This window comes from Taeniopygia guttata, chromosome 34, assembly GCF_048771995.1.
Source record: "Taeniopygia guttata chromosome 34, bTaeGut7.mat, whole genome shotgun sequence".
NCBI lineage: Eukaryota > Metazoa > Chordata > Aves > Passeriformes > Estrildidae > Taeniopygia > Taeniopygia guttata.
Window position 1 is genome coordinate 2789990 of NC_133059.1, and position 19363 is coordinate 2809352.

General features: G+C 45.4%; 2 protein-coding genes across 12 annotated transcripts in view; one reads left to right on the forward strand and one right to left on the reverse strand.

Moving 5' to 3' along the window:
* The window catches only part of LOC121468646 (signal-induced proliferation-associated 1-like protein 3), a 56455-nt gene extending 55525 nt beyond the window's left edge, over positions 1-930 (forward strand). Inside the window, exon 21 of the mRNA XM_072920954.1 lies at positions 754-930. Within this exon, the coding sequence (XP_072777055.1) occupies positions 754-903 (150 nt within the window). The 3' untranslated portion in view covers positions 904-930. The remainder of the gene's footprint in view (positions 1-753) is intronic.
* Positions 931-6348: 5418 nt separating this feature from the next.
* POLR2I (RNA polymerase II subunit I) lies at positions 6349-19345 on the reverse strand. Of its 11 annotated transcripts, NM_001245565.1 has the most exon segments (13): positions 6455-6494; positions 6973-7016; positions 7569-7631; positions 7911-7971; positions 8228-8256; positions 8339-8407; positions 8709-8822; positions 9080-9249; positions 10592-10643; positions 12257-12331; positions 14214-14287; positions 15739-15793; positions 19221-19287. In NM_001245565.1, coding segments are annotated over 6 exon segments (378 nt in total). In that variant the 5' UTR covers positions 19280-19287; the 3' UTR covers positions 6455-6494; positions 6973-7016; positions 7569-7631; positions 7911-7971; positions 8228-8256; positions 8339-8407; positions 8709-8822; positions 9080-9186.
* Between the last annotated feature and the right edge of the window lie 18 nt (positions 19346-19363).

Below are 19363 nucleotides of genomic sequence, written 5' to 3' on the forward strand. Positions count from 1 at the left end.
TTTCCCAAAAATCCGTGAATTTCCCCCAAATCCGTTTGTTTCCCCCCAGGAGAAGCAGGACAAGGAGTTCCTGCAGGCCGAGGTGGCGTCGCTGCGGCAGAACCAAATCCCCAAAAATCTCCAAATTTTCCCATTTTTTGCCAAAATGTCCCAATTTTTTCCCCAAAAATCAGGAATTTTCTCCAAATTCCCATTTTCCCACCAAATCCCAAAAAACTCTTTAAATTCTCCCCAAATAATCTCATTTTTCTTCCAAAAAATCCCCATTTATTTGCCGAAAAATTCACATTTTTTGCCCTAAAAACTTCATTTTTTCACCAAAATTCCCCATTTTTTCACCAAAACTCCCCATTTTTTTGCTCCGATTTTCCCAAAATCCGTGAATTTCCCCCAATTCCGTTTGTTCCCCCCCAGGAGAAGCAGGACAAGGAGTTCCTGCAGGCGGAGGTGGCGTCGCTGCGGCAGAACCCATTTTTTGCCAAGAAGTCCTTATTTTTTTCCCCAAAAATTGAGAATTTCCCCCAAATTCCCTATTTTCACCCAAATCCCAAAAACCTCCCAAAATTCTCCCCAAAAAATCTCATTTTTCTTCCAAAAAATCCCATTTTTAGGCCGAAAAATCCCCATTTTTTGCCGAAAAATCCACATTTTTTGCCCTAGAAACCCCATTTTTTCACCAAAATTCCCCATTTTTTCGCTCCAATTTTCCCAAAATCCGTGAATTTCCCCCAATTCCATATTTTTCCCCCTTAGGAGAAGCAGGACAAGGAGTTCCTGCAGGCGGAGGTGGCGTCGCTGCGGCAGAACAATCGGCGGCTGCAGCGGGAGTCGAGTTCGGCCGCGCGGCAGCTCCGGCGCTTCGCCCGCATCTTCTCCGGAGCCCCGCCCCACCAGGAGCCATGAGACCGAATTCTGGGAATTTTATGGAATTTTCTGGGATTTTCTGCATTTTCTGGAGTTTTCCGGGATTTTGGGCTCCTGGAATTGCAGAATTCCCATCGGAATTGGCGCTGCCGAAGCTTCGCCCGCATCTTCTCCGGGGCTGCGCCGCACCAGGAGCCCTGAGACCGAATTCCGGGAATTTTATGGAATTTTCCAGAAGTTTCTGGGATTTTCTGGGAATTTTCCAGGATTTCGGGCTCCTGGAATTGCAGAATTCCCATCGGAATTGGCGCTGCCGAAGCTTCTCCCGCATCTTCTCCAGAGCCGCGCCGCACCAGGAGCCCTGAGCGGGAATTCCGGGAATTTTATGGAATTTTCCAGAATTTTCTGGAATTTTGGGATCTGGAATTTTGGGATTTCCCTCCTGGAATTGGGACGGATTCCTTCGGGATTGGAGCTTTTCTGGGATCTTCTCCGGAGCCGCGCCCCACCTGGCACCCTGACTGGGATTTTCTGGAATTTTCTGGGATTTTCCGGGAATTTTCCAGGATTTTGGGATCTTTGGGATCCGGGATTTGGGATTCTCCCCCCAGAATTGCAGAATTCCCATCAGAATTGGCGAATCGGCGCTGCCGGTGTCTCACCAGGATCTTCTCTGGAGCCACCCCCCAGCAGGAGCCCTGACCAGGAATTCCGGGAATTTTATGGAATTTTCCGGAATTTTCTGGAATTTTCCAGGATTTTGGGATCCGGGATTTTGGGATTTCCCCCCTGGAACTGCAGAATTCCTATTGGAATTTTCAGGAATTTTCCGGGATTTTGGGATTCTTTGGGATCCACTGGGATTTTTTGGGATTCGGGATTTTGGGATTCTTTGGGATTCTTTGGGATTTCCCCCCTGGAACTGCAGAATTCCCATCAGGATTTTTGGGAATTCTCCGGGATTTTTGGATTCTTTGGGATTTTTTTGGGACCTGGAATTTTGGGATTCTTTGGATTTTTGGGCTCCAGGATTTTGGGATTTTCCCCCTGGAATTGCAGAATTCCCATTGGGATTTTCAGGAATTTTCCGGGATTTTGGGATTCTTTGGGATCTGTTTGGGATTTTTTTGGGATCCGGGATTTTGGGATTTTTGGGGATTTTTGGGATCCGGGATTTTGGGATTTCCCCCCTGGAATTGGGACGGATCCCTCAGGATCCAGAACATTCCCTGGAATTCCAGAACATTCCAGGAGGATCCAGAACTTTCCATGGAATCCCAGAACATTCCAGAACTTTCCAGGTGCTTCCAGAAACTTCAGCATTTTCCACAGAATTCCAGAACTTTCCATGGAATTCCAGAACTTTCCATGGAATTCCAGAACTTTCCAGAGGGGACCAAGAACATTCCTGGATGGATCCAGAATTTTCCATGGAATTCCGGAACTTTTCCAGACCCTTCCAGGTGCTTCCAGAAATTCCAGAACTTTTCATGGAATTCCAAAAATTCCAGAACATTCCACGGAATTCCAGAACTTTTCACGTAATCCCAGAAATTCCAGAATTTTCCATGGAATTCCAGAACTTTTCATGGACTTCCGGAACTTCTCCAATGGAATTCCAGAACATTCCAGAACTTCCAGGTGCTTCCAGAACTTCTCACGGAATTCCAGAACTTCCCATGGAATTGAAAAAATTCCAGAACTTTTTATGGAATTCCAGAAATTCCAGAACTTTCCAGGTGCTTCCACAGGGATCCAGAACTTTCCACAGAATTCCAGAATTTTCCACGGACTTCCAGAACTTTTCCAATGGAATTCCAGAAATTCCAGAATTTTCCATGGAATTGCAAAAATTCCAGAACTTTTTATGGAATTCCAGAAATTCCAGAACTTTCCATGGAATTCCAGAACTTTCCAGGTGCTTCCACAGGAATCCAGAATTTCCCACGGAATTCCAAAACTTTCCACAGAATTCCGGAACTTTTCCAATGGAATTCCAGAACTTTCCACAGAATTCCAGAACTTTCCATGGGCTTCCAGAAATTCCAGAAATTTCCACGGAATTCCAGAATTTTCCACGGACTTCCGGGAACTTTTCCAATGGAATTCCAGAACTTTCCACATCGTTCCAGAACATTCCAAAACTTTCCACGGAATTCCAGAACTTTTAATGGAATTCCAGAAATTCCGGGACCTTCCAGGTGCTTCCAGAACTTTCCACAGAATTCCAGAACTTCTCCCACAGAATTCCAGAACTTTTTATGGGCTTCCAGAAATTCCAGAACTTTCCACGGAATTGAGAAAATTCCAAAACTTTCCACAGAATTCCAGAACTTTCCACGGGCTTCCAGAAATTCCAGAATTTTCCATGGAATTCCAGAATTTTCCACGGACTTCCGGGAACTCTTCCAATGGAATTCCAGAACATTCCAGAACTTTCCACGGAATTCCAGAACTTTTCATGGAATTCCAGAACTTCTCACGGAATTCCAGAAATTTCGGGACCTTCCAGGTGCTTCCAGAACTTTCCATGGAATTCCAGAACTTTCCAGGTGCTTCCAGAAACTTCCAGAACTTTTCATGGAATTCCAGGAATTCCAGAACATTCCATGGAATTCCAGAACTTTTTATGGGCTTCCAGAAATTCCAGAACTTTCCATGGAATTGAGAAAATTCCAAAACTTTTCATGGAATTCCGGAACTTTCCGTGGAATTCCGGAACCTTCCGGAGGGTCTTAGGCCCCTCCCCCCCCCCCCGGAATTCCTGGATTTTTTGGGAACAGGGGGAGGAGCCCCGATCTTGAATTAATGAATAATAATTAATAATTCATGAGGAATAATTAATAATAATTAAGGAGCTTCCAGGCACTTTCATCCCCAAAAAAAATTCCTTAAATTTTTTTTTTTAAATTCCCTAAAATATCCTAAAATTTTCCTTAAAAATTCCCGAAAAATTCCTTTTAAATCCCCCCCCAAAAATGACTCAAAATCCCCCAAAAAATTCCCGAAAAATTCCTTAACATTCCTAAAAAAAATCCCAAAAATTCATTTAAAAATCCCTGAAAAATTCCCTAAAAATTCCTTAGAAATTCCCAAAAAATCCCTAAAAATTCATTTAACAATTCCTAAAAAACCTCTTTAAAAATTCCAAAACATTCATTTAAAAATTCCTAAAATTTCCCCAAAAAATCAAAAAAAATTCCCAAAAAATCACTAAAAATTCCAAAAAATTTTAAGATCCTAAAATATTCCCAAAAAATTCCTTTAAAAATACAAAAAATTTAATTAAAAAAGTCCAACAAAATTCCCTAAATATTAAAAAATCATTTAAAATTCCCTCAAAATTCCTTTAAAATTCCCTCAAAATTTCCAAACAATTCTCAACAAATCCATTTTAAAATTCCTAAAAAATGCCCAAAAAATTCCCACAAAATTAATTTAAAAGTTCCTTTAAAATTCCCCAAAAATTAAAAATCCCCCAAAAATTCCATAAAAAAGACTTTAATTCCTTAAAAATTCCTGAATAATCCCTAAAAATTCCCGAAGTTCTTTAAGAATTCCTAAAAAATTCATTTAAAATTCAAAAGAAATTTAAAAAATTCTCTGAGAATTCCCTAAAAATTAATTTAAAAATTCCTAAAAATTTCCATAAAAATCGCTTTAATTCCTGAAAAATTCCCTTAAAATTCATTTAAAATTCCCCAAAAATTGCTTAAAATTCCTTTTCAAATTTCTGAAAAATTCCCTAAAAATGCCACAAAATTCCTAAGAAATCCCCCCAAAAATCCCTTAAAATTTCTTTAAAATTCAAAAAAATCTCTAAAAAATTCCTTTAAAAATTCCTTTAAAAAGCCCCAAAAATTCCTTAAAAATTCCATTAAAATCCCTTTAAAAATCTGTAAAAATTCCTTTAAAATCCCTAAAAAATTCCCTAAAATTCCCCAAAAAAACCCCTTAAAAGTCCCTTAAAAATCCCTGAAAAAATTCCTAAAAATTCCCTAAAAAATCCCTAAAAATAATTTTAAAAACTCCCTAAAAATCCCTAAAAAATTCCCTAAAATTCCCCAAAATTCCCTTAAAAAATCCCTAAAATTCCCTAAATTATTTCCTGGAGCGGCTCAGGGTTTGAAACCCCTCCCCCTTCATTCCCAACATTCCCAAAATTCCCCCAAAATTCCCCAAAATTCCCGTTTTTAAACACTATATTTGTATAAATGGCACCGTTTTAATTCCCTTTTTTTTTTTCCCCTTTTTTTTGCTGTTTTGGGGAGAAAATTCCCAATTTTCCCCCAAAAAATCCCCCAAAATTTGGGATTTTCGCTCCTTTTTTGTCTTATTTAATCCCCTCCCCATTCCTGGAAAATTTTGGTGGATAGGAATAAAAATTCCCAAAAAATTTTGCGGATTCGAGTTTGGATTTTTGAGGCAAATGGGATTTTTTGGGAAAAAAAATGAAATTTTGGGGGGGAAAATGGGAATTTTGGGGGGGAAAATGGGAATTTTGGGGGGGGAAATGGGAATTTTGGGGGAAAAAGGGAATTTGGGGAGGAAAAATTGGAATTTTGGGGGGAAATATTGGGAACTTGGGGGGAAATGGGAATTTTGGGGGTAGAAATGGGATTTTTTTGGGGGGAAATGGGAATTTGGGGGAAAATGGGAATTTTGGGGGGAAAAATGGGAATTTTGGGGAAATCTGGGGACAAAAAGGGCAGAAAATAGGAATTTTCAGAGCTCAAAATTGGGGAAAAATGGGAATTTTTGGGGAAAAGAGAATTTTGGGAGGGAAAATTGGAAATTTGGGGAAATTTGGGGACAAAAAGGGGGGAAAATGGGAATTTTCAGAGCTCAGAATTGGGGAAAAATGGGAATTTTGGGGGGAAAATGGGAATTTTGGGGGGGGAAATGGGAATTTTGGGAAGGAAAATGGCAATTTGGAATTTTGGGGGTGGGGGGAAATGGGAATTTTGGGGTCTCAGGGATTCGGGGTCATTTTGGGGTCACTTTTGGGATCCTGAAGTCACTTTTGGGGCCATTTTTGGGGTCGTTTTTGGGGTCACTCCTGGGGTCCCTTCTGGGGCCATTTCTGGGGTCACTTTTAGGGTCCTTTTTGGGGTCATTTTTGGTCATTTTGGGGGTCCTGGATCATTTTTAGGGTCGTTTTGGGGTCAGTTTTGGGGTCCTGGGGTCATTTTTGGGGTCACTCCTGAAGTCACTTTTGGGGTCACTTTTGGTGTCTTGGGGTCACTTTTGGGGTCATTTTTGGGGTCACTTTGGGGTCACATTTGAGAGGCCAATCGTGGGGTCAATTTTGGTTTAATTTTTGGGGTCTTGGGGTCATTCCTGGGGTCACTTTTGGGGTCCTGGGGTCACTTTTAGGGTCACTTTTAGGTCATTTTTGGGGTCACACTTGAGGTCACTTCTTGGGTCACTCCTGAAGTCCCATTTGGGGTCACTTTTGGGGTCTTGGGGTCACTTTTGGGGTCATTTTTGGGGTCACTTTGGGGTCACATTTGAGGCCAATCCTGGGGTCAATTTTGGGGTCACTTTTAGGATTTTGGGGTCACTTTGGGGTCACATTTGAGGCCAATCCTGGGGTCAATTTTGGTTTAATTTTTGGGGTCTTGGGGTCACTTTTGGGGTCACTTTTGGGGTCCCGGGGTCACTCCTGAAGTCCCATTTGGGGTCACTCTTGGGGTCACTTTTGGGGTCACTCCGTCGGTCACTCCTGAAGTCCCATTTGGGGTCCCTTTTGGGGTCCTGGGGTCACTTTTGGGGTCACTTTTGGGATCTTGGGGTCACTTTTGGGGTCATTTTTGGGGTAATTTTTAGAGTCTTGAGGTCACTCTTGGGGTCACCTCTGGGGTCACTTTTGGGGTCACTTTTAGGATCCCGGGGTCACTCCTGAGGTCATTTTTGGGGTCACTTTGGGGTCACATTTGAGGCCAATCCTGGGGTCAATTTTGGTTTAATTTTTGGGGTCCCGGGGTCACTTTTGGGGTCACTTTTGGGGTCCGGGGTCATTCTTGGGGTCACTTTTGGTGTCTTGGGGTCACTTTTGGGGTCACTTTTGGGGTCCTGGGTTCACATTTGGGGTCACTCCTGAAGTCCCATTTGGGGTCACTTTTGGTGTCTTGGGGTCACTTTTGGGGTCATTTTTGGGGTCACTTTTGAGGTCTTGGGGTCACATTTGAGAGGCCAATCCTGGGGTCAATTTTGGGGTCACTTTTAGGATTTTGGGGTCACTTTGGGGTCACATTTGAGAGGCCAATCCTGGGGTCAATTTTGGTTTAATTTTTGTTGTCTTTGGGTCACTTTTGGGGTCACTTTTGGGGTCCTGGGGTCACTTTTAGGGTCACTTTTGGGATCACACTTGTGGTCATTTCTTGGGTCACTCCAGGGGTCATTTTTGGGGTCCTGGGGTCACTTTTGGGGTCGCATTTGGGGTCACTTTTGGGGTAATTTTTGGAGTCTTGAGGTCACTCTTGGGGTCACCTCTGGGGTCATTTTTGGGGTCACTTTTAGGATCCCGGGGTCACTCCTGGGGTCACTTTTGGTGTCTTGGGGTCACTTTTGGGGTCATTTTTGGGGTCACTCTTGGAATCACTTTTGGGGTCACTTTTGAGTTCTTGGGGTCACTTTGGGGTCACATTTGAGAGGCCAATCCTGGGGTGAATTTTGGTTTAATTTTTGGGGTCTTGGGGTCACTTTTGGGGTCCTGGGGTCACTTTTGGGGTCACTTTTGGGGTCACTCCGTCGGTCACTCCTGAAGTCCCATTTGGGGTCACTTTTGGGGTCACTTTTGGTGTCTTGGGGTCACTTTTGGGGTCACTTTTGGGGTCATTTTTGGGGTAATTTTTGGAGTCTTGAGGTCACTCTTGGGGTCAATTTTGGGGTCACTTTTAGGATCCTGGGGTCACTCCTGAGGTCATTTTTGGGGTCACTTTTGGGGTCTTGGGGTCACATTTGAGGCCAATCCTGAGGTCAATTTTGGTTTAATTTTTGGGGTCCTGGGGTCACTTTTGGGGTCACTTTGGGGTCACTCCGTCGGTCACTCCTGAAGTCCCATTTGGGGTCACTTTTGGGGTCCCGGGGTCACTTTTGGGGTCATTTTTGGGGTAATTTTTAGAGCCTTGAGGTCACTCTTGGGGTCACCTCTGGGGTCACTTTTAGGATCCCGGGGTCACTCCTGAGGTCATTTTTGGGGTCACTTTGGGGTCACATTTGAGGCCAATCCTGGGGTCAATTTTGGGGTCACTTTTAGGATTTTGGGGTCACTTTGGGGTCACATTTGAGAGGCCAATCCTGGGGTCAATTTTGGTTTAATTTTTGGGGTCTTGGGGTCACTCTTGGGGTCCCGGGGTCACTTTTGGGGTCACTTTTGGGGTCACTCCGGGGGTCATTTTTGGTGTCCCGGGGTCACTTTTGGTGTCTTGGGGTCACTCTTGGGGTCACTTTTGGTGTCTTGGGGTCACTTTTGGGGTCATTTTTGGGGTCACTCTTGAAATCACTTTTGGGGTCACTTTTGAGTTCTTGGGGTCACTTTGGGGTCACATTTGAGGCCAATCCTGGGGTCAATTTTGGTTTAATTTTTGGTGTCTTCGGGTCATTTTTGGGGTCACTTTTAGGATCCTGGGGTCACTTTTAGGGTCACTTTTGGGTCATTTTTGGGGTCACTTTTGAGTTCTTGGGGTCACTTTGGGGTCACATTTGAGGCCAATCCTGGGGTCAATTTTGGTTTAATTTTTGGGGTCCTGAGGTCACTTTTGGGGTGACTTTTGGGGTCCCGGGGTCACTTTTGGGGTCACTCTGTTGGTCACTCCGTCAGTCACTCCTGAAGTCCCATTTGGGGTCACTTTTGGGGTCCTGGGGTCACTTTTAGGGTCACTTTTGGGGTCACTCCATTGGTCACTCCTGGGGTCACTCCTGAAGTCCCATTTGGGGTCACTTTTGGGGTCACTTTTGGTGTCTTGGGGTCACTTTTGGGGTCATTTTTGGGGTCCTGGGGTCACTTTTGGGGTCACTTTTGGTGTCTTGGGGTCACTTTTGGGGTCATTTTTGGGGTAATTTTTGGAGTCTTGAGGTCACTCTTGGGGTCACCTCTGGGGTCACTTTTAGGATCCTGGGGTCACTCTTGGGGTCACTTTTGGGGTCACTTTGGGGTCACATTTGAGAGGCCAATCCTGGGGTCAATTTTACTTTAATTTTTGGAGTCTTCGGGTCACTCTTGGGGCCACTTTTGGGGTCACTCCGTTGGTCACTCCGTCGGTCACTCCTTGGGGTCACTTTTGGGGTCCGGGGTCACTCTTGGGGTCACTTTTGGGGTCACTCGGTCCAGCGGTGGCCGCAGTGGGGGGCGGTGCAGACGTAGTAAAGCCTCATCGCGTCCTGCGGGATTTTGGGGCAAATTTCAGGGATTTTGGGAAAATTCCTGCGGAATTTCCAGCCTAAAAAATTCCTCCTCCCAAAACTCTCCAGGATCCACCCCAAAAACTCTCAAATCTCCCAAAACTCCTCCCCAAAAGTCCCAAAAAAAATCCCCAAAAAAACCCCCAAAAATGCCAAAACCTCCCCGAAATTCCCCCCAAAATTCCCAAAGATTTCTCCCAAAATCCCCAAAAAAACCCCAAAATCCCCCCCAAAAAGACCCCAAAACCCCCCAAAAAAATTCCCCAAAACCTCCCCAAAATTCCCTTGGATCCCTCCCCAAAAAAATCCTCCAAAAAAAACCCAAAATCCCCCCAAAAAAACCCCAAAACCCCCCCAGTATCCTCTCCCAAAAAAACCCCAAAATTCCCCAAAACCTCCCCAAAATTCCCCCAAAAATTCCCTTGGATCCCTCCCCAAAAAAATCCTCCAAAAAAACCCAAAACCCCTCCCCAAAAAAACCCCAAAACCCTCCAGTATCCTCTCCCCAAAAAAACCCAAAAATTCCCCAAAACCTCCCCAAAATTCCCCCCAAAATTCCCAAAGATTCCTCCCAAAATCCCCCCAAAAAACCCCAAAATCCCCCCAAAAAGACCCCAAAACCCCCCAAGGAACCAAAGAGATTTGGGGTTTTTTGGGGGGAGAATTTTGGGGTTTTTTGGGGGAGAATTTTGGGGTTTTTGGGGTTTTTTGGGGGGGGAGAATTTTCGGGTTTTTAGGGGAGAATTTTGAAAATTTTTGGGGGAGAATTTTGGGGGTTTTTTGGGGGAGGATTTTGGGTGTTTTTGGGGAGGATTTTGGGTGTTTTTGGGGAGAATTCTGGGGTTTTTGGGGAGGATTTGGGGTTTTTTGGGGGAGAATTTTGGGGTTCTTGGGGAGGATTTTGGGAAGATTTTGGGGTTTTTTAGGAGAATTTGGGGATTTTTGGGGAAGGATTTTTGGGATTTTCAGGGAGAATTTTGGGATTTTTTAGGAGACTTTTGAGTTTTTTTGGGATTTTTCAGGGAGAATTTTGGATTTTTTCAGAATAATATTGGGATTTTTTTGGAAGAATTTTGGGATTTTTTGGGAAGGATTTTTGGGATTTTTTTGAGGAGAACTTTGGGGTTTTTTGGGGATTTTTTTTGGTTTTTCAGGAAGACTTTTGGATTTTTTGGGAAGAATTTTGGGTTTTTTTCAAGAATTTTGGGGTTTTTTTTGGGATATTTTTTGCAGGATTTTTGGCTTTTCAGGGAAATTTGGTTTTGGCGATTTTTTGGGGAGAATTTTGGGATTTTTGGTCAATTTTGGGTTTTGCTCTGACCTCGGCGCGGGCGCTGTGCGACTGGAAGAACACGGCCTCCTTGTGCCCGCACCTGCCGGACACAAAATGTCCCCAAGTGTCCCCAAAATGTCCCCAAGTGTCCCCAAAATGTCCCCAAATGTCACCAAAAATCCCCTAAATATCCCCAAGTGTCACCAAATGTCCCCAAATGTCCCCAAAATGTCCCCAAGGGTCCCCAGTGTCACCAAATGTCCCCCAAATGTCCTCAAATGTCCCCAAATATCCCCAAATGTCCTCAAAAATCCCCTAAATGTCCCCAAGTGTCCCCAAAATGTCCCCAAAGTGTCACCAAAATGTCCCCAAGTGTCCCCAAATGTCCCCAGATGTCCTCAAATGTCCCCAAATGTCCCCAAAATGTCCCCAAGGGTCCCCAAAGTGTCACAAAATGTCACCTGAATGTCCCCAAATGTCCTCAAGTGTCCCCAGATGTCCCCAAAGTGTCCAAAATGTCCCCAAGTGTCCTCAGGGTGTCCTCAAAACGTCCCCAAAGTGTCCCCAAATGTCACCAGGTGTCCCCAAATGTCCTCAAATGTCCCCTAAATGTCCCCAAGGGTCCCCAAATGTCCCCAAATGCCCCCAGATGTCCCCAAAATGTCCCCAGGTGTCCCCAAATGTCCTCAGGGTGTCCTCAAAATGTCCCCAGATGTCCCCAAATGTCCCCTAAATGTCCCCTAAATGTCCCCAAATATCCCCTGAATGTCTCCAACTGTCCCCAAGTGTCCCCAAAAGTCCTCAAATCTCCCCAAAAGTCCTCAAATATCCCCTAAATGTCTTCAAATGTCCCCAAAATGTCCCCAAATGTCCCCAAGTGTCCTCAAAGTGTCACAAAATGTCCCGAAATGTCCCCTAAATGTCCCCAAGTGCCCCCAAAATGTACCCAAGTGTCCCCAAATGTCCCCTAAATGGCCCCAGAATGGCCCCAAATGTCCCCAGGTGTCCCCCAAATGTCCTCAAGTGTCCCCAAAATGTCCCCAAGTGTCCCCAAAGTGTCCCCAAGTGTCCCCAAAATGTCCCCAGATGTCCCCAAATGTCCCCAAATATCCCCTGAATGTCCCCAAGTGTCCAAAATGTCCCCAAATGTCCCCAAAATGTCCCCAAAGTGTCCAAAATGTCCTCAAAATGTCCCCAAAATGTCCTCAAATGTCCCCAAAGTGTCCCCAAATGTCACCAAAATGTCCTCAAATGTCCCCAAGTGTCCCAAAATGTCCCCAAGTGTCCCCAAATGTCCCCTAAATGTCCCCAAATATCCCCTGAATGTCTCCAACTGTCCCCAAGTGTCCCCAAAAGTCCTCAAATCTCCCCAAAATGTCCCCAAATATCCCCAAAATGTCCCCCAAATGCCCCCAAATATCACCAAAGTGTCCCAAAATGTCCCCAAATATCCTCAAAATGTCCCCAAATGTCCCCAAAATGTCTCCAAATGTCCCCAAAGTGTCCCCAAAGTGTGCCTAAATATCCCCAAAGTGTCCCCAAAATGTCCCCAAGTGTCCCCAGGTGTCCCCAAATGTCCACAAAATGTCCCCAGAATATCCCTAAATGTCCCCAAATATCCCCTAAATGTCCCCAAAGTGTCCCCAGGTTGTCCCAAAATGTCCCCAAATGTCCCAAAATGTCCCCAAAATGTCCCCAAATGTCCCGGCTGACTTCTGGCAGGGGTGGTCCTCGGTGCGGGGCAGCGTCGGGTCCTGCGAGACGTCGGCGATGATCTGAGTCAGCTCACTGGGGACACCCAAAATTCCCAAATTAGCCCAAAATTCCAGCCAAAATTCCCGAAAAAACCAAAAATTCCCCAAATTCCCAAAAAACACACCCAGATTTACCCCAAAATCCAGCCAAAATTCCCCAAAAAACAACCCAAAATGAACCCAAAATCCAAAATTTACACCAGGCGGTGATCTGAGTCAGCTCGCTGGGGACACCCAAAATTCCCAAAATTAGCCCAAAATTCCCAAAATTCCCGAAAAAAACCAAAAATCCCCAAAACTCCCAAAAACCACACCCAGATTTACCCCAAAATCCAGCCAAAATTCCCAAAAAATGAACCCAAAATGAACCCAAAATCCAAAATTTACACCAGGCAATGATCTGAGTCAGCTCGCTGGGGACACCCAAAATTCCAAAATTAGCCCAAAATTCCCAAAAATCCTAGCCAGAATTCCCAAAATTCCAGCCAGAATTCCCAAAATCCCAAAAACTCCCAAAAAATACACCCAACATCCAGCCAGAATTCCCAAATTAACCCAAAATTCCAGCCAGGATTCCCAAAATTTATCCAAAATTTATCCAAAATTCCAGCCAGGATTCCCAAAAATCCCAGCCAGGATTCCCAAAATTTTGGGAACATTTTGGGATGATTTTTGGGGTCATTTTTTGGGGATATTTTGGGAACATTTTTTGGGGATATTTTTGGAACATTTTGGGAATATTTTTTGAACAATTTAGGGAAATTTTGGGGATATTTTGGGGCCATTTTGGGAACAATTTGGGAACATTTCAGGAACATTTTGGGAACATTTGAGGGATATTTTGTGGATATTTTGAGGATATTTTGTGAATATTTTGGGGACATTTTGGGAATATTTTGGGGGCATTTTGGGAATAATTTTTGATAATTTTTGGGCATATTTGGGGGATATTTAAGGAAAAGTTTGGGGAAATTTTGGGGACATTTTATAGATATTTTTGGTTATTTTGGGAATATTTTGGGATAATTTTGGGATAATTTTTGCAAATATTTTGGAAATATTTTGGGGATATTTTGGGATAGTTTTTGCAGATATTTTGGGGATTTTTTGGGAACATTTTAGGGAAATTTTGGGAATATCTGGGTTTATTTTGGGAATATTTTAGGAAAATTTTCCAAAGATTTTGGGAATATTTTGTGATATTTAAGGGACATTTTGGGATAATATTTGGGGACATTTTGAGATAATATTTGGGGGTATTTTGGGATATTTTTGTGGATATTTTTGTGGATAATTTGGGAATAATTGGGGGATATTTTGAGATATTTTGGAGATAAATTGGGAAAAATCTGGGAACATTTTGGGATAATTTTTGGGAATATTTTGGAAATATTTGGGGGATATTTTAGGGAAAATTTGGGGATATTTTGGGAACATTTTGGGAATATATTGGGATATTTTGGTCATATTTTGAGGATATTCTGGGAATATTTTGGGGATATTTTGGGATATTTTGGGGCCATTTTGGGGATTTTTGGGGTAATTTTTGGGATATTTTTGGGATATTCTCGAGATAATTCGGGGATATTTTTAGGATATTTTGGGAACATTTTGTGATAATTTTTGGGAAGATTTTGGGGATTTTTGGGGATATTTTGGGTACATCAAGGGATAATTTTTGCGGATATTTTGGGGATTTTTTTGGGATATAGTGCGGATATTTTGGGGATATTTTGGGATAATTTTTGGGGCCATTTTGAGGATTTTTGGGGTAATTTTTGGGGATGTTTTGGGATAATTTTTGGGGCCATTTTGGGGATTTTTGGGGTAATTTTTGGGGATATTTTGGGGATGTTTTGGGATAATTTTTGGGAACATTTTGGGGCCATTTTGGGGATTTTTGGGGCCGCTCTCACTCGACTTCGTGCGTGATTTTGTTGACGTAGATGCAGCTGTTGTCGGCCTCCTGCTGATAATCACAGTTCCTGCACTGGGAGAGAAACTGGGATGAACTGGGGGAACTGGGAGGGACTGGGATGGACTGGGAGGGACTGGGAGGGACTGGGAGGGACTGGGAGGGAACTGGGAGGGACTGGGAGGGAACTGGGACAAACTGGGAGGGACTGGGAGGGACTGGGAGGGAACTGGGACAAACTGGGAGGGACTGGGAGGGACTGGGGGAACTGGGAGGGACTGGGAGGGACTGGGAGGGACTGGGAGGGACTGGGAGGGACTGGGATGGACTGGGGGAACTGGGAGGGACTGGGAGGGAACTGGGACAAACTGGGAGGGACTGGGAGGGACTGGGGGAACTGGGAGGGACTGGGAGGGACTGGGAGGGAACTGGGACAAACTGGGAGGGACTGGGAGGGACTGGGAGGGACTGGGGGGAACTGGGAGGGACTGGGAGGGAACTGGGACAAACTGGGAGGGACTGGGAGGGACTGGGGGAACTGGGAGGGACTGGGAGGGACTGGGAGGGACTGGGAGGGACTGGGAGGGACTGGGATGGACTGGGGGAACTGGGAGGGACTGGGAGGGAACTGGGAGGGACTGGGAGGGACTGGGAGGGACTGGGATGGACTGGGGGAACTGGGAGGGACTGGGAGGGACTGGGAGGGACTGGGAGGGACCGGGAGGGACTGGGAGGGACTGGGAGGGAGTGGGATGAACTGGGAGGGACTGGGAGGGAACTGGGAGGGACTGGGATGAACTGGGAGGGACTGGGAGGGAACTGGGAGGGACTGGGAGGGAACTGGGAGGGACTGGGACAAACTGGGAGGAACTGGGAGGGACTGGGAGGGACTGGGAGGGACTGGGAGGGACTGGGAGGGAACTGGGAGGGACTGGGGGGAACTGGGACAAACTGGAATGGACTGGGATGGAACTGGGACAAACTAGGAGGGACTGGGATAAAGTGGGACAAACTGGGAGGGACTGGGAGGAACTGGGAGGGACTGGGAGGGACTGGGAGGGACTGGGAGGGACTGGGAGGGACTGGGAGGAACTGGGAGCGACTGGGAGGGACTGGGAGGGAACTGGGAGGGACTGGGAGGGACTGGGAGGGACTGGGAGGGAACTGGGACTGAATTGGGAGGAACTGGGACAAACTGGGACGGACTGGGAGGGACTGGGAGGGACTGGGAGTGAACTGGGATGGACTGGGATGAACTGGGACAAACTGGGATGGAACTGGGAGGGAACTGGGACAAACTGGGACAAACTGGGATGAACTGGGAGGAACTGGGAGGGACTGGGAGAAACTGGGAGGGAACTGGGGGGAACTGGGAGGGACTGGGACAAACTGGGACAAACTGATATGAACTGGGACAAACTGGGATGGAACTGGGAGGGACTGGGACAAACTGGGAGGAACTGGGATGAACTGGGAGGGACTGGGAGGGACTGGGATGAACTGGGAGGGACTGGGAGGGCACTCACGGCGTAGAGCAGGATGCGGTTCTCCTTGTCCTCCTTGGGGTACAGCATGTTGTTACTGGGCAAACTGGGGTTACTGGGAGGCTCCGGAGGGGAATCCCCGCCCTCCTCACCCCCAAAATCCCCAATTTTGTCACCCCAAAAATCCCCCATTTTTCACCTGAAAATTCCCAAGTTTCCACCCCAAAATTCACAATTTTTTCCCTAAAAATTTCCAATTTTTCCCCTCAAAATTTTCAATTTTTCACCTCAAAATTCACTATGTCCCCCCAAAAAATTCTTAATTTTCCCTTCAAAATTCCCAAATTTACCCCTCAAAATTCTGAATTTTTCCCCCTCAAAATTCACAATTTTTCACCTCAAAATTCCCAAGTCTTCACACCAAAATTCACAAATTTTCACCTCAAAATTCTCAATTTTTCCCCAAAATTAACAATTTTCCCCCTAAAAATTCCCAATTTTTCCCATCAAAATTCCCAATTTTTCCCATCAAAATTTCCAATTTTTTTCTCCTCAAAATTCCTAGTTTTTCTCCTCAAAATTCCCAGTTTTCCACCTCCAAAATTCCCATGTTTTCCCCCCAAAATTCATAATTTTTCCCCACAAAACTTCCAATTTTTCCCTCAAAATTCACAATTATTCCCCCCAAAAAGCCCCATTTTTCACCCTCAAAATTCCCAATTTTTCCCCACAAAATTCCCAAATTTTCACCCACAAAGTTCTCATTTTTTTCCCCCTCAAAATTCCCAATTTTTCACCCTCAAAATTCCCAATTTTTCGCCCTCAACATTCCCAATTTTTCCCCCAAAATTCCCAATTTTCCCTCAAAATTCCCGATATTTTCTTCTCAGCATTCCTGCCATTTACCCCTAAAAATTCCCTCCCTTTACCCCAAAAATTTCCTGATTTTACTCCTCAAAATTCACAATTTTTCCAACAATATTCTCAATGTTTCCCCCTCACAATTCCTAGTTTTTTCCCCTCAATATTCTCAACATTTCCCCCTTACAATTCCAAATTTTTCCCTCAAAATTCCCAATTTTCCCCCTCACAATTCCCTCTATTTTCCCCCTCACAATTCCCAGGTTTTTTCCCCTCAATATTCCCCCCTCAAAATTCCCGATTTTCCCCCTCACAACTCCCCGTATTCCCCCCTCACAATTCCCTGTATTTCCCCCTCACAATTCCCCGTATTTCTCCCTCACAATTCCCCGTATTTCCCCCTCACAATTCCCTGTATTTCCCCCTCACAATTCCAGGTTTTCCCCTCAAAATCCCCAATTTTCTCCCTCACAATCCCATTTTATTCCCTCACAATTCCCTGTATTTCCCCCTCAAAATTCCCAATCTTCCCCCTCAAAATTCCCGATTTTCCCCTCACAATTCCCGATTTTCCCCCTCACAATTCCCTCTACTTTTCCCCTCAGGAGTCCCCCTTTTTCCCCCCCCCTTCACAATTCCCAATTTTTCCCTCACAATTCCCTGTATTTCCCCCTCAAAAGTCCCAATCTTCCCCCTCACAATTCCCGATTTCCCCCCCTCAAAATTCCCAATTTTTCCCTCACAATTCCCTGTATTTCCCCCTCAAAAGTCCCAATCTTCCCCCTCACAATTCCCGATTTCCCCCCCTCAAAATTCCCAATTTTCTCCCTCACAATCCCCTATATTTTCGCCTCACAATCCCCTTTTATTCCCTCACAATTCCCTGTATTTCCCCCTCACAATTCCCTGTATTTCCCCTTCACAATTCCCTGTATTTCCCTCCTCAAAATCCCCAATTTTCTCCCTCACAATTCCCCGTATTTTCCCCTCACAATTCCCTGTATTTCCCCCTCACAATTCCCTGTATTTCCCCCTCACAATTCCCCGTATTTCCCCCTCACAATTCCCCGTATTTTCACCTCACAATTCCCAATCTTCCCCCTCACAATTCCCTGTATTTCCCCCTCACAATTCCCTATATTTTCCCCTCACAATCCCCTTTTATTCCCTCACAATTCCCTATATTTCCCCCTCACAATTCCCCGTATTTTCCCCTCACAATTCCCGTATTTCCCCTCACAATTCCCTGATTTTCCCCCTCACAGTTCCCTGTATTTTCCCCTCACAATTCCCTGTATTTCCCCCTCAAAATTCCCAATTTTCCCCCCACAATTCCCGATTTTCCCCCTCACAATCCCCTGTATTTTCCCCTCACAATTCTCCGTATTTCCCCCGCACAATTCCAGGTTTTCCCCTCAAAATCCCCAATTTTCTCCCTCACAATCCCCTTTTATTCCCTCACAGTTCCCTGTATTTTCCCCTCAAAATTCCCAATCTTCCCCCTCACAATTCCCGATTTTCCCCCTCACAATTCCCAGTTTTTCCCTCACCATCCCCGCTGTTTTTTTCTCTCACAATCGTTATTTTTTCCCTTCACAATTCCCGACGTTTTCCCCTCACAATTCCCATTTTACCCCCTCACAACTCCTGATTTTTTACCCTCACAATTCCCTCTACTTTTCCCCTCAGGAGTCCCCCTTTTTCCCCCCTTCACAATTCCCAATTTTTCCCTCACAATTCCTGATTTTCCCCCTCAAAATTCCCAATTTTCTCCCTCACAATCCCCTATATTTTCGCCTCACAATTCCCTTACAATTCCCTATATTTCTCCCTCACAATTCCCTGTATTTTCCCCTCACAGTTCCCTGTATTTCCCCCTCAAAATTCCCAATTTTCCCCTCACAATTCCCGATTTTCCCCCTCACAATTCCCCGTATTTCCCCCTCACAATTCCCTGTATTTCCCCCTCACAATTCCCCGTATTTCCCCCTCACAATTCCCTGTATTTTCCCCCTCACAATTCCCAATCTTCCCCCTCACAATTCCCCGTATTTCCCCCTCACAATTCCCCGTATTTCCCCCTCACAATTGCCGATTTTCCCCCTCAAAATCCCCAATTTTCTCCCTCACAATCCCATTTTATTCCCTCACAATTCCCTGTATTTCCCCTCACAATTCCCTATATTTCCCCCTCAAAATTCCCAATCTTCCCCCTCAAAATTCCCGATTTTCCCCTCACAATTCCCGATTTTCCCCCTCACAATTCCCTCTACTTTTCCCCTCAGGAGTCCCCCTTTTCCCCCCCCCCCTTCACAATTCCCAATTTTTCCCTCACAATTCCTGATTTTCCCCCTCAAAATCTCCAATTTTCCCCCTCACAATTCCCTGTATTTCCCCCTCAAAAGTCCCAATCTTCCCCATCAAAATTCCCAATTTTCCCCTCACAATTCCCGATTTTCCCCCTCAAAATCTCCAATTTTCCCCCTCACAACTCCCCGTATCTCCCTTCGCCATTCCCGCCTTTCCCCGCCTGCCCCTCCCGCCGCCCGGGCTCGTTCCCGCTGTCCCCCCCGCCATTCCCGGTCCATTCCCGGTGCATTCCCGGTGCATTCCCGGTACATTCCCGCCCTTTTCCCGCCCTTTTTCCGCCCGTTCCCCCTCACCATTCCTGGCAGAAGCGGATCCCCACGAACCCCGGCTCGTACGCGCCGTCCCCCTCCATGGCTGCGCGGCCACGCCCCTTCCCCATCCCCCTCATCCCATTGGTGCATCCACCCATCAATCATTCAAATCCACACTCTCATTG